Source organism: Chrysemys picta, chromosome 3 (assembly GCF_011386835.1).
Source record: "Chrysemys picta bellii isolate R12L10 chromosome 3, ASM1138683v2, whole genome shotgun sequence".
Taxonomy (NCBI): Eukaryota; Metazoa; Chordata; order Testudines; family Emydidae; genus Chrysemys; species Chrysemys picta.
In genome coordinates, this window is record NC_088793.1 from 96,256,619 (window position 1) to 96,270,580 (window position 13,962).

The window sequence follows — 13,962 nt, forward strand, 5'->3', positions numbered from 1 at the left end:
GTGTGTGTGTGTTTAGATGCGCACACATTGAGAAATTACAATTTACTATTTATAACTATATACTATTTTCTTTTAATTTTGTGTGTTCTTTTCTGGCAGGTTTATTTGTGTTTCCTATCTATTGCCTTTGTAAAAAGCAGAGGAAAAGGTCACGGACAGGTATGCCCTGGTAAGAATGGACCTTACTCATCTGAACTGAGCTGGTCATGAAAGGGCTACACAAAAATTGTGCGACAGAGCAATATAGTACTGGTTAACAGCTTTGAAGCCACAGTCTTGGAAAAAGAATGGAAACTTTCTGCCATATTCCCTCCACACAGTACACTACTGCTGACCAGAATGCCTCCTACTCTGGTGCACTCCAAACAAGATGGGCCCCCTAACTGCTGCTTTTTAAATGTGTTTTTTATTTTAATTTTAAAGGTTTAGGTCTAAGTTTCTTTCGTAGACAATCAAAGTCTGTATTGTAGCCACAACTCTACTGATTGTCCTGTGAAGAAAGTATTTAATTGGTAACATGTTTTCCATTTAGCTTCTGTATAGGCCTTTCAGAGGAAATGCCTAAAGGTGTTTGAACTTTTACTGTACACTGAATAGCCTAGTCTGGTTTTAGAGTCTAATTCTGTAAATATTTTTCATCACACAGTGTTCTGTCTAACATACCAATATCTAAAATCAGTTGCTGGAAGATGATGGCTGGTTATATTGTCTGCCGATTTTTACCAGCGGATTAGGGAGTTTAATCACCTATGTGGCAGAGGTTGCCACTGCCAAAATATCAGTGCCTCAAAGGGAAGTAAGGAGTAAAATTATTGGAACCAAGTCAATATTTGTTGTAGCATTTAAATTGTTAGGAATATAAGCAATGATTTTGGGGAGACTAATTCTGTAGGACAGTAGAGCAGTTCAGTCCCTCCCAGCAAAAAAGAAATGTTTGTCTTAGCTAATGAAACAAATATTACTGGCCCTTTCTGTCTGCAGGCACTCACTGAAAGTGAGATGGGGAAATGGGTAGGAGAGTCTGTTTTCATGGTGGAGCTAGAACTAACTTGTATCTTCAGTTGTATTTTGGCACATACACTACAAACTAGCTACAATATGAAGATTCAGTCTATGAAATATTATTTACCCAAACAGCACACGTTTATGTTGTTAAGTAGACTGCTCAATTCCTAAAAGACTCAATGTCTCATGGGTGGGGACAGGCACAGAGCGGAGGCAAGGAGTTAGAAACAATCCTACAAGTATTCCATACTTTGTTTTGTCTTCCTTGGTTTTGGTGATGTACGGTGACAACAGTACTTTTGTTTTAAGACAAAGGTGGGCAAACTACGGCCCGCGGGCTCCTCCTGCCTGGCCCCTGAGCTCCTGCCCCGGGAGAATAGCCCCCCGGCCCCTCCCCTGCGGTTCCCCCTCGCCCATAGCCTCAGCTCGCTTTGGCACAATGCTCTGGGCGGCGGGGCTGCGAGCTCCTGGGGCAGCGCAGCGCAGCGCAGCTGCAGAGCCCGGCCTGACCCAGTGCTCTGTGCTGCGTAGTGGCATAGCTGGTTCCAGCCAGGTGGCGCGACTCTCCTGTCCTGGCACTCTGGGCAGTCCAGCTGTAGTGCCGCCAGCCACCGGTGCTCCAGGCAGCGCGGTAAGGGGGCAGGGAGCAGGGAGGGTTGGATAGAGGGCAGGGGAGTTCGGAGTGGTGGTCAGGGGGCAGGGGTGTGGATAGGAGTCGGGGCAGTCAGAGGATGGGGAACGGGGGTTGAATGGGGGCAGGGGTACCGGAGGGGGCAGTCAGGAATGAGGGGGGAGGTTGGATGAGGTGGCGGGGGGCAGTCAGGAGCAGGGGTTCCGGGTGCTGTCACGGAACAGGGGCAGGAGTCCTGGGGGGGGCCATCAGGGGGCGAGAAGCAGGAGGGGGCGGGGCCGGGCCATGCCTGGCTGTTTGGGGAGGCACAGCCTCCACTAACTGGCCCTCCATACAATTTTGGAAACCCGATGCGGCCCTGAGGCCAAAAAGTTTGCCCGCCCCTGTTTTAAGAGCTCGGCTAGTCCTGCTGTTTATTCCTAATTTAAAATCATATTATTCTGACTGACTTCTTTTTCACAGTCCATTGCAATCAGAACAATGTAATTAAAAGTTAGGAATAAGTTACTAGAAATAAAAAACAAAAAAATCCCACTATCTTGCTATCATGCAAATATCACTAAAGTTTTTATTTAAAAAATGTTAGGAAGAAGAAATGAAAATGTATATGTAACAAGAATATCTAAACATTAAAGGAGGAGGAGGAAATCAAAAGATCAGTTTTTTTCCCATAAAGTGTCAGTTGGCCTTTAAGAAACAAAAGGAATAAGATTGCTTAAAATGGCCATATTAACTGATCACATCTAACCAGGTATTTATATATGCTGTGATTTTATTTAGTCTCCTTGAAAGCCTGTAAGGTGGTGTAAATTTTTTGCACCCAAATACAGCATACAATTTTGAGTATATATTTTGCACTGATATCCTAAAAAAAAAAAAAAAAAAAACCCTGAAACATGAATATAACAGTAGCAGTTTAGTGATCCATGTTTACCTCTGCAGTAGAGTGTACTTCAACTTCAAAGCCTCAGTGGAAGAAATTGTAGTGGATTTTGTTTACCTGGCAACACAAATGTCAGCTTACAATAGTTGGCTAGTGTTTGCTTATTACAGGCATTAGCCAGCTTGCTTTTTTTCTTACCAAAACACTGTGTACAAGTATATAATAGTAACCAAGATAGTTACAACAGCACCTCTCAGTTCATCTTCCATTTCAGTTTAAAGGTATGCTGACCCTGCAATTGTGGAAATAGGACCTTTTCTAAGAGTTTCATATTAAAAACTGAGGCAATTACCTAATTTCAAAGTATAGTATTTCCAATTAAAATACATATATTATGTAGCTTTAAAACCGTATCTGCTATGATACATCTGTCCCTTATTTTGGTTGTACCTGAAAGTTGTCAGCTGCCTTGAAACTAGTCTGTTTTAAGAGAGTCCGTTTTCTGAGGTCATACATATCAGTTGTTTTTGGATTACTCAGGGATTTTTATTCCTTTTTTTTTTTTTTTGTAAGTCAAATAACTTTCTGGGGATACATTTGTATTATTTAGAAAAGTTTCAGAGATGTATAGAGAGTTTTGGTGTTTGCAGTGCAGTCTATAAAACAGTGTCAAATCAACTATTTCATTTAAGAATATCTTAGTACTTGAGATTTTCTGTAGTTAGTTACACAGTGGAATGATTCAATTATTCTTCCTGGTTCTTTATAAATGTTTGAAATAGTCTTACAATGTGTAACCTATTTTTGTAGCTTTTTCAGTATGGGAGGTTTGAGGTAATAACCTCAGATTTTCTTATGGGAATGCAAGTAAGATCTTAAGATAAGAGAATGGAATGAATAGGATGCATTTCCACATTAGTACCATCAGTGTGGGTAGGGTAATAGATCCAGTCACTTTTTATTATAATCAAAACAATATTTGTAAACACAAAAAGCATGCCATTAAGGTAAAAAAAATACAAAATAACATCTCTCAATTCCTACAATATTGTGTCATCTGGGGCGTTAATTTAATCAAGGTAGACAAAATCAAATGGAAATTATTTTCCATTTTGTTTGTACATATAACAAAATTAGGCAAGTTTGACCTAATGAATTTATAAAGATGAGAGAGTATGTTTATCTTTTGTATGCTCTCTCTCCAAAAGAATGATAGGAACAATTGATTGTGCTTTCTTGTATGAAAGGAGAGAGATTCAGTCCTGGATTGCTTGCTTGCTTTGTAGTTCTTTTCTTCACTTTTCTTAAATAAAAAATACCTTAAAAATTTGAACACTATATTAAAAAAGACTATTTTATATTCCAGTTGTTTCAATATGTAAACACATAAATTGACACCTATTCAAATGTGAATACTTAAGTTTAACTATTTTTTGTTGATAAAATTTTGATTTCTAAACAGTCTTTTAATTTCCTGGGAAATTTAATATTTGATTTGAAAGTAAAAGTCAGTATTTTCTAAATTATTTCTGATACACACAAACTACACCAAAATTTCTGGAATAGAATTTATGTAGCTACTATGATTTGGAAATTGATCAATGGTTTTTCATTCATCCCCTTGCAAAATATTTTTATTTGTAAATTATATAGAATAAAACCTACATTACACCACTCTTTACTAGACAACAGTTCTGCTCCACCTTTATCAGTAAACCACTTCCATTAAAACACTAAGTTGTTTCCCATTTCAATGATTGTTAAGACAGGTTTCATGTTATTGTATGCTGGGCCCACGGATTCGGTAGGCACTAGGAAGTAGCTACAGTAGACGGTAAAAGGTTGTTTTTCATTTGAGGAGCTCTTTCACATCAAAAGACACATTCAGATTGAGATTCCATAGGGTAATTGGGGAGGGGCAGGCCAGTTAAGGACATGATTGCTGCCCACTGTAGAGATTCCTGTACAAAGATAATATAGCCTTAGTCTGAATTATTTTTCTACAGCCATCTCTCTGCAATTGGAAGCCTCCCTTAAAAGTAGGCCCCAACATCTGCTGCCAGCTGTATAAGCCCTATAATAGTGGCTCCAACTGCGTAACCTGGTAAAACAAGTTGGGCAGAGATCTAGGACTTCAGTGTAGAGGGCTCTGGCCTCCTGTTGATCTTCTTGAATCTGTGATTTTTGGATGCCAGTTTTGTTGCTCTTCCATGGAGAGGAACAACCTACCACCCACAATACATCTCAAAGACTTCCTCATTCTTTGTCCCCTAGCAGATGGTGCTATCAGAGGAGGAAATCTGGACCTGTGTACTTAAATTGTAACTTTAAGGTACTTATCTTCAAGGTAGTAGCCCTCCTGTGTGAAATAACATTTGAGGGCAAAAACTCAGGAGTTGTTAGCCCAGTATATAGTTATTACAGAGTTATCAGAGCCCCCTGAAATTATTAATATTGTATTGAAAAGTATCCTCTTAATCTTGCACTCTGACTGGCTATTCTGAATATATTTGTTTTGAATGGCTAGTGCCCTAGAACTCTCCATCCATATGTTCACAACAAACACTGCCATCTGCCAATCTATCTAACTCTAGTTTTCCCAATATTTCTCTCTCCCATGCTGCTCTTTGCCCCTTGAGGAAGGCTTAGTCCCCTCCCTTCTTTCACTAAGTGTAATTAAATTGTGTTTAATACAACTAGGTGAGGTTATAGGGTGGGAAGGGGACTAGAAGCGGAGACAACCATATTTATGGCAGGCATGTTATGGAGTTCTAGGTGTGGTAGCCTTTCACAGTGGAGGTATTTGTGTAACTGCAGTGATTATGCAGGGAATTGCATATTGTGTGATTGGAAAATAACTAGTTATTGTGCAAATCCTATTACCTTACCCAATAAGAGTGCAATGAATTACACAACTGAAAGGTGGGACTACAGTTATGAGTCAATAACTGTACAGCAATCCTGTCCTCCAGTTGACTATATCGCTTCCTTTTCAGTATCACAAATTATATTTACAATGTTTCCAATTTTTATCATGTATTTATAGCACAGTATAGTTATATCTTTAAAATAATTAAAAATGCACTTTCAAATCACCTCTGTGATCTCCCTTTAGGACAGCAGGGGCTGAGGATCTATCCATAGTTCATTTTTTGAGATACTATATAAATAGGTGTTTATTTCACAGCTCTTGATGACATGATGGTTTTTTTGATTGCATCTGTTCACCTTGCCTTTGGAAGGTTGGACAACATGACGTTTTAATTTTTCTATAATATTAATGTGAGGTGAATATTGCCAATAATTCTAGAAAGTATTTGCATTGCCACTATGAATTTTGTTTAGTCAGTGAGCTGTCTGTTTTTCCAAAGAGTCACAGCAGTCGGTGTGACATTAAAAAAAAAAAGGTGCAGGACAGTATATCTGTCTATTGTAGAGGACTGATAATTCTCTGCTTACATCTGCTTACATCTGTAGGGATTAAATGAGAGTTTAATAGTTTCTCTTGCCAAGTGTATCTGGGGAAATTGGTTCAAATTCAGTGGCCAAACGGATTACTTTTACAGACTTTGAACTTTTAAATCTTGTGGCATTTCTTTCTGGAATGGATCTTAAACCATTTATCATTCTTGGTCATGGTTATGGATGTGAACCATGAGCCATTATAACTTAAATCTATATTAGATCACTTTGAATGTTGCTGATGGGAAGCATCCTAAAGGAGCACTTTGAAAGAGAATTTCATGATTTCTTCATCAGTAGCCGCTTAGTTGCAGTGGGCCAAATTTGCTGCTGGTGTTTGCTGCAGGCACAACTCCATTGGAGTCACTGAAGTTGCATCCATTTTTATGCCAGTGGTAAATTTGGCCCACGATGTTTTGACCAAGTTACATGAAGTTATGTTTAAGGATTTTACATCTTCTGTAAGAGCAGAATTTTTCAGAAAGGTGCTCTCCTCTCCACCCTTGTAAGGCATCCCATCTTTTTTCTATCAAAACCTCTTAGCAGTTTCTTCATAGCACCAGTTTTTGTTTGGTTGTGTTTTTTTTTTTTTTTTTTTTTTTTTTTTTTCAGGGAAGTGAGGCTAGACTTTTTTCTGGTAGAAGAACAGTTGATCTGGTCTCAAATTGCTTTCTCTGGAAGATCCCATGCTAAGGGAATGTTGACTTGTAATAGTACCTAGCCATTTTTCCTCTTTGGGATACTAGTAAGCCACTTAGTTTATAGTGTTAATTTAGGCATTTTTTTAAAGCCTGCCTTATTCAGCAGACCCACATCAGTAAGTTTTAGGAACTGCAATCAGCCAACATCCAGAGTTTTTAAAGAGGGACTTTCAAACTGGGACAAACTTGAAAAAGAGTACTAAATTAGCAGTTTGAGTTGCTAATATTTTTTGGCATTTTACCTATTGGTAATAGAGATATTTACATCAAGGAAACGCTTTCAGAACCAAGCTTCATCATTTGTTATATTTTGCAGTGAAGTAGTCTTGTGATTCAGAAATCAGCCTGACATGGGAAAACAGTGGTCTTGATTCAACATTTTGACTACACTTATATAGGAGTAACTGGCTTGTTAAGAGGCAAGAAAAATCAAAATACATAGAAGAATGAATATGAGTTTAAAGTGTGACTGTATTTGTAAGTTTTCATACCACTGAGTTGATCTTAGCAAAAATGTCCCCATAACACATTGTGATTCCTTAAAAACAGCACCTACAACAAAATTACTTTCTGTTCGCAGGACTGTAATTTTCCTGGTCTAGCTTCTTCCATGTCATTCCAAGTGATAGTAAAGGATTTAGAGCTATCTATATTCTCTTCCTATAAAAAGTGGAAACATTAGCAGTGAAAGGCATTTAATCATTAATGCTCTTTTTAATATGACAGTAAAATACTTGCCAATACCTACGGTAGATTAGGAACTTGATCATAGAATGCATGATGTATTTGAGATATGACAGTGTGTAAGTAAGGTACAGTTACTTATTTCCTAGAAAAGTAAAATTGAATGTCTAAATAAGTTTCATCTTTCCCCTTAAAAATTATTGCAAGTCTTGTTATATAAAATTAAAAGGCCCTGTTCTCAATGGTAATTAGGAAAAAAAAAGTACTGCATACAGTGCAGCAGAAAACCTTTCATTTTCTGGGTGGCTCATATGAAAAACTGAACAGTAAATCTGAAATTATTGTGAGGAACAAAGTCAAAATGGCAGAGGTTTCTTTCGAAATTATTAGAGAAATACCCACTTTTACACTACAAAAAAAATTGAACAAAAAGTACGTGCAAGATCGTTTTAAACATCAGTGCATGCAGCCCCATGCATTTCCAGCTATAATGTTACAGAAGACCTGTCATTAGCAATTAGGAAATTCGTGGAAAACAGTGAGAGGAAAAATGATACTTTGTTAGCAGGTTTTTTTAATTATCGCTAACTCAGCATAAAGTTACTGTGATCCCTCGACTGCATCATTTTACAAAGGAAAAAAGGTGAAATGAAAAACATACAGTCAAAACAAGCTGTTAAATACGAACACTGGTGCTTGTAAATTGCTGATGCAGTCAAGAAATGTGCTCATATCTGATTCAAGTTCCAGGGGAAGCCAAGCAGGTTCAATCTTGAGCCATATCCCCCCGGCCCCTTTTTTTTTAACATGGAAATTGCAGTTAAGATTTTTTCATGTCAGTCTACATTCTCCTACTTCATACCCAGAAATTGCAAGTACAAGGAGGTAAATTTGTCTGTTTGTGCCATCTCATAATAAAATGTTTATCTTATGGCCAGTTATACATTTTATTTAATCATAATCCCAACACACAAACTGATTGTTAAAGTGGCTAAAAAAGGAAATAATTGCATTTAAAATTGACCACTTGACACAATATTGGTACAGTATTACTATTAGCTAATGCAGTTTAGCATGTATAAATAGTATCACATTTGGGATTATAGTATGATAAGAATTTTATCATTACATAATATTGTTCAGTTTAATAGCAATGGCTCCTAAAAAGAGAATGATCTTAGGTTAGTATAAATGGATGTAACTCAATAGATTTTAGTGAAGCTAGGCAGATCTATAAAAGCTGAGGATCTGACCTATTATATTTTCTATGGGAAAATTTAAAAATAAACTCCTAATGTCTCCTTTGGGATTTTTCTAAAAAAAATCCAAAATTAGACAGCCCAAAATCTTCTTTTGTCTAATCTTGAAATGTTCAGGGCCAAATTTCTTATCTTTAGTGGCAATTAAATCATTGAAATAAAATAGGTTATTTTTTGTATGTGATCTAGATAAGTACAATATATGGTGAGAAAATAAAAACATTACTCCTGCTCCTAACATGGATCAGAACATAGGTGCTGATCCTACTTCCAGCAAAATCAGTGACAAATCTTTCTCCCCTTATATGAAGTAGATAGGAATGCTGGGGCAAGAGGGAATTTGGATTCATCAAATAGTTTCTCCAAATTTATTTTAAAATGAAAAGTTGCATGCATGAATAGGACTCTAGTATGTCTCTTAGCTAGTGAACAAAGAGAGAGAAACATAAAGGCCATTACAAATTGGAAAAGTGGGTATAATATTAACACTTGCTTTTCAGTTTTGATTTAGTGTATTATGTATTGACAGCATGTTTTTATTAACCTATGTTAGTGCCTTATTGCTTGAATCAGTTGAGTTTTCCTTTATAAAAAAGCCATATAGGAAATATTGACAAGTTGATTGCTATAAATAGACATCTTTAGGCCAAAAGTCTTTTATTCTGAAACAGGAATATTTCAACATAATACATTTTAGGAACAAGAAAGGTAATCTCATCTGTTTAATTTTGGTTGATCTTAATCCTTTCTGTTTTTTAAACTACTATTCACCCCCCCTCCTTTTCCAGAAATGCATCTAAATATGTGTTGTCAGTGTTCATTTTGTCTTCTAATAAAAGTACCTGTGGGTTTTGACACAACCTTTCAGGACAAATTTTAGATGAGAGTGTGAGTGGTGGAGCTAGGTTTTACAACCTTGGAGGGCACTGGATCATTTGTGGAGATTCCCTGTTCGATGGGTGTACTCCTTCTCTGCAGCTGCATCCTCTTTGCCCTGCTGAGGGAGTGCCTACCTCCTGCAGCTGCACCCTCCATCCTGGCACCACAACCCTAATCCTGGCGCAGTGCAGGAAGGAGGCCTTGGGGATGGGGGTGGGCTGGAAAGCAAGCCTGCCTTGCACTCACATGGCAGTGGTGGTTCCTGACCCACAGGGCTGGGCCTAGTTCTCTACTCTGGGTATTATAACCTAGCACACAGGTCATCAGAGCACTATTTAGGTTTGGCCTGGTCACCTTTTCATCACGACAGACGGGCAGCCAGGCCAAATTTGAATGAGTGGCATTGTGATGTGGCTCACGGGGTTGCTATACCACTTGAACCTGTGCGCCATGTTGCAACTCCTGAAATGGCCAACCAGGCCCAGCCACATGGGACAGGAGCAGACGCTGCTGGGTGAGTTTGGGGTGGGCTTGCAGTGTCTCTGGCATCCAAGGATGCTTGAAGAGACATCCTGGCTAATATTTGACCCTCCATGATGATGGACTGAACATTTCCCTCTGAAAATGTTGTCATACACCTCCTTTTGTCAGTTACATAATTCCCCTTTATTTGACATTGGTGAGGCCTCATCTGGAGTACTGTGTCCAGTTTTGGGCCCCACACTACAAGAAGGATGTGGAAAAACTGGAAAGAGTCCAGCGGAGGGCAACAAAAAGGATTAGGGATCTGGAGCACATGACTTATGAGGAGAGGCTGAGGGAACTGGGATTGTTTAGTCTCCAGAAGAGAAGAATGAGGGGGGATTTGATAGCTGCTTTCAGCTACCTGAAGGGGGTCCAAAGAGGATGGAGCTCGGCTGTTCTCAGTGGTGGCAGATGACAGAACAAGGAGCAATGGTTTCAAGTTGCAGTGGGGGAGGTTTAGGTTGGATATTAGGAAACACTATTTCACTAGGAGGGTGGTGAAGCACTGGAATGGGTTACCTAGGGAGGTGGTGGAGTCTCCTTCCTTGGAGGTTTTTAAGGCCCGGCTTGACAAAGCCCTGGATGGGATGATTTAGTTGGGAATTGGTCCTGCTTTGAGCAGGGGGTTGGACTAGATGACCTCCTGAGGTCCCTTCCAACCCTGATATTCTATGATTCTATGCTTAAAAAGACACCACACATACACCTAAAGGCCCCTGGGGGAGGGAGGAGCAGTTGCCACCTACCCTTCTATTAGTTCTGCTAATGATGATACATTAAAAGGTTATAATCCTGGACTAAAGAAACTTATTTTTGTGTGAAGAGACTTGAGTTGAGTTAATTTGAAATGGATACAGGCCATACTGAGTAAGCAGCATTAGTTGTCCCTCTGTCTCAAAAAGGAGGATGTGATTGCAACTTCTTTCCTCCCTTCTGTGAAAATACTGGGTGAAGTCCCGGCCCCTACTGACTTCATTGAAGGCCAGGATTTACCCACTATATTTTAGATCACGTGAAGTACTTACATATGTACTATAAAAAATTACTAATCCCTTATTTTGTCTCTGTCCTCAAATCCGGTGTCAGAATAAGGAATATATTCTGTTTCTGAATTTTTGTAGATTCTTCTGAACTGTTGAAAATCTAAAAAAAATTAAAGACCAATAAAATGTCAATTGTCAAAAGAATTACTGTAGGCAAACTGATTTTTAGATGAAAACTGATGCTTGTTTTGGAAAATTATTTCTTCATGAAACTATAATCATAAATAGGCTTCCTTTATAAACTGTTTTCTACACTCTGTTAAGGTTGTGGGGATTTTGTTTTATAGAGCCTTTCCTATTACTGAAATTTCTGAATTATAGAATTCTGGAATGTTTCATCCAGTCAGTTATCTTAAATTACAGTAAGGAAAATCTTTGAAGAAATTATTATTCCCACCTGTAGTTTGACTTTTTTTTATAAAGAAACATACAAGTACTTCACTAGGATTCAGTCAGACACACTACAATTCTGAAGTTACAAAGAACAGGGAATTTGATTGAGTCTTTCATTTCAGTGAGACTTATTGAATTGCCATAACCTTGTTGATACCCTCTCATACCAATAGCTTTATTCCTGTATTATCTTAAATTTATCAGAATTAAGTACTCTACAGCCTACTGAATGAGAGATCATGCATCATAAAACTTCAGCTATCATAAGAGAAACATGCAGTATTTGTGTAACAAATTGTTCCCTCAAAAGCACATTCCTCTCTGTTTCCATGCAAAATACTGAAAGATAAGGGACAATTCTTACCTTGTGTTTCTATTTGAAAATTACATTATACAGCAAAATTATTTAAGATAACATTTTAGCAAGAGTGATTGTGTCTATATTAAATTTGTGAATGTTGATCTAAACATCTCTATGCTACAGTAATTTGACAAAAAAAAAACTCAATAGATGATTTTAGCCAGTATTTTTTTTTAACTAATCTACCTTCCAGACTGATACTTTAGAATTATATCAATGGCTATTACTGAATATGCTCCCTCCACGATTGCTTCAGTTTGTGTCAATGTTTTGTAATGAATATTTTTTGCTCTCCTTTTGAGTGCCTTTTGTTTTAGGTGGCCTATAGACAATGTTTGTCCTCTATCATCCTCTGTACAATCTGCCATAGTAGTGTCTGACTAAACTTGTTCTAATGAATGTATAACTAATAATTAAAACGAATCCTGTTCTTCAGAAACATTTAAACACAGGCTGTATATGCACATGTACAAAAACATGGAAACAAGGAAAAGCGTTGTCCTGCTGGACAGGACCTTTTGAAATTAAGTGAAATTTTTAACAGTTTATTTTCAAAATGGTACCTCACTAATAGTCATGTATAGGTATGTCATTGTACTGTTCCACTTTGCTAAATCCAATCACGCTTACTGTAGGCATTTTTAGTAAAGAGTGTCCAGTGAATCTGGTGTATATCCTGTGGGTGAAGTTCATAAGTCAGAAGCTTATGGTGCTTCAGTGCTTTTAAATGCATCCCTTTGACTTTCATCAATATTCTAATGTCCCTTATTTATGAGGAATTAAAAGGAAATTTTCTCATGATGAAATTGGAGGATGTTATAAAAAGAATCTGAATGCACTTCACCTGTTCTAGACCTAATCTTGGGAAGCCGTGTTCTGAGTGTGTTAACATATGGATTGTGTGAAGGTATACACAGTGGAATTTTTCTTTACTTGCATGCTGAGGGTCATACAGTGTCATTTAGTAATGTCAACCTAATAAAGTTTTGGAGAAGAAAAAGCTACTAACGTTTCTGAATCCTTTTTTGCAAGCAAAGGACTAAACTTCTGTAGCTGTACAAATTAGGCAAACAGCTCTGACTAACAGTGGTCATGTTAGATATGATCATTATACAACTTAATCTCTTTGAAGGATATTTAAAATGTTATAATTCTTTAACAAAAGTATTCTGTGAAAATACAATGTCACTTCAATCTATTTGTTACTTTTAACATCTTTGCTATACTAAATTGAATTTTCACTTCCCTATATTTAACTTTAAATAGTTAATCTCTCCCCATGTTAATATCTCAAAACTTCTTTCTTTATTTTAAAAAAAATTAGCACATTCCATATAAGGCTAAACTATATCCTACTGTGGAATGGTAAAATGATTAGGATTAAAATAATCTTAGATGCATTTAAATGTTAATTACTTTTGTAGAACAACTTTCCAAAGATCTGTTCCTTTGCAATGATGGAATTGTAAAAGCAAATTGCATAGAAGTCTGCTCTACTGCATTTGAAACATCAGCAGTGACTGCAAATGGAAACATATTGGCCCTTTAATTAAACAAGGTGCCTTCTCTGAGAAAGGATTACTGACTTTCACAATACTGACTTGATAGTATTGACAGAATGGTGCTTTGTCTGATTGGCAAAAGGTCTACAGGTACTTTAGATAACTTTTTTTTATTTTCCTGTTTCAAAAAGTTATTCTCCAGAACCATTCTTCTAATCACGGTAACTATAAGGATATCAAAAACTTCAGTAATCTTGAAAAGGATGCTCTCAAGTGTTAACTAGGCTTAGCCAGTACTGTGCCCATCATCAAGAATACCTATTTCTCAGGGATTGAAACTTGTGGTTTAAAAAAAGGAACTATGCCTTGTCTACATTTTGTAAGATAAAATGTATCAATAGGGTTCAGTGATTTTAATTCACATGCTAGGGTGTCTCTAAGCATACAGTCTGATCCAATGAACAGACTATCAGGGGGAGTCAGGAGACTTGCATTCTAGCCCCAGTTTTGCCACTGAGTCACTGTGTGACTTTGGGCACATTTCTTAATCTGTTTGTGCTTCAGTTTTCTCTGTCTGTAAAAATGAAATAATAATGCCTACTCACCTCACTAAAGCATATTGGCTTCTATGGAT

General features: G+C 37.5%; 1 protein-coding gene across 1 annotated transcript in view; it reads left to right on the plus strand.

Moving 5' to 3' along the window:
* Nucleotides 1–12,830, plus strand: part of RNF217 (ring finger protein 217) — a 91,155-nt gene extending 78,325 nt beyond the window's left edge. The window contains exon 6 of the mRNA XM_008177755.4: nt 100–12,830. Coding sequence (XP_008175977.3) covers nt 100–173 — 74 coding nt within the window. The 3' untranslated portion in view covers nt 174–12,830. The remainder of the gene's footprint in view (nt 1–99) is intronic.
* The last annotated feature ends 1,132 nt before the right edge of the window (nt 12,831–13,962 follow it).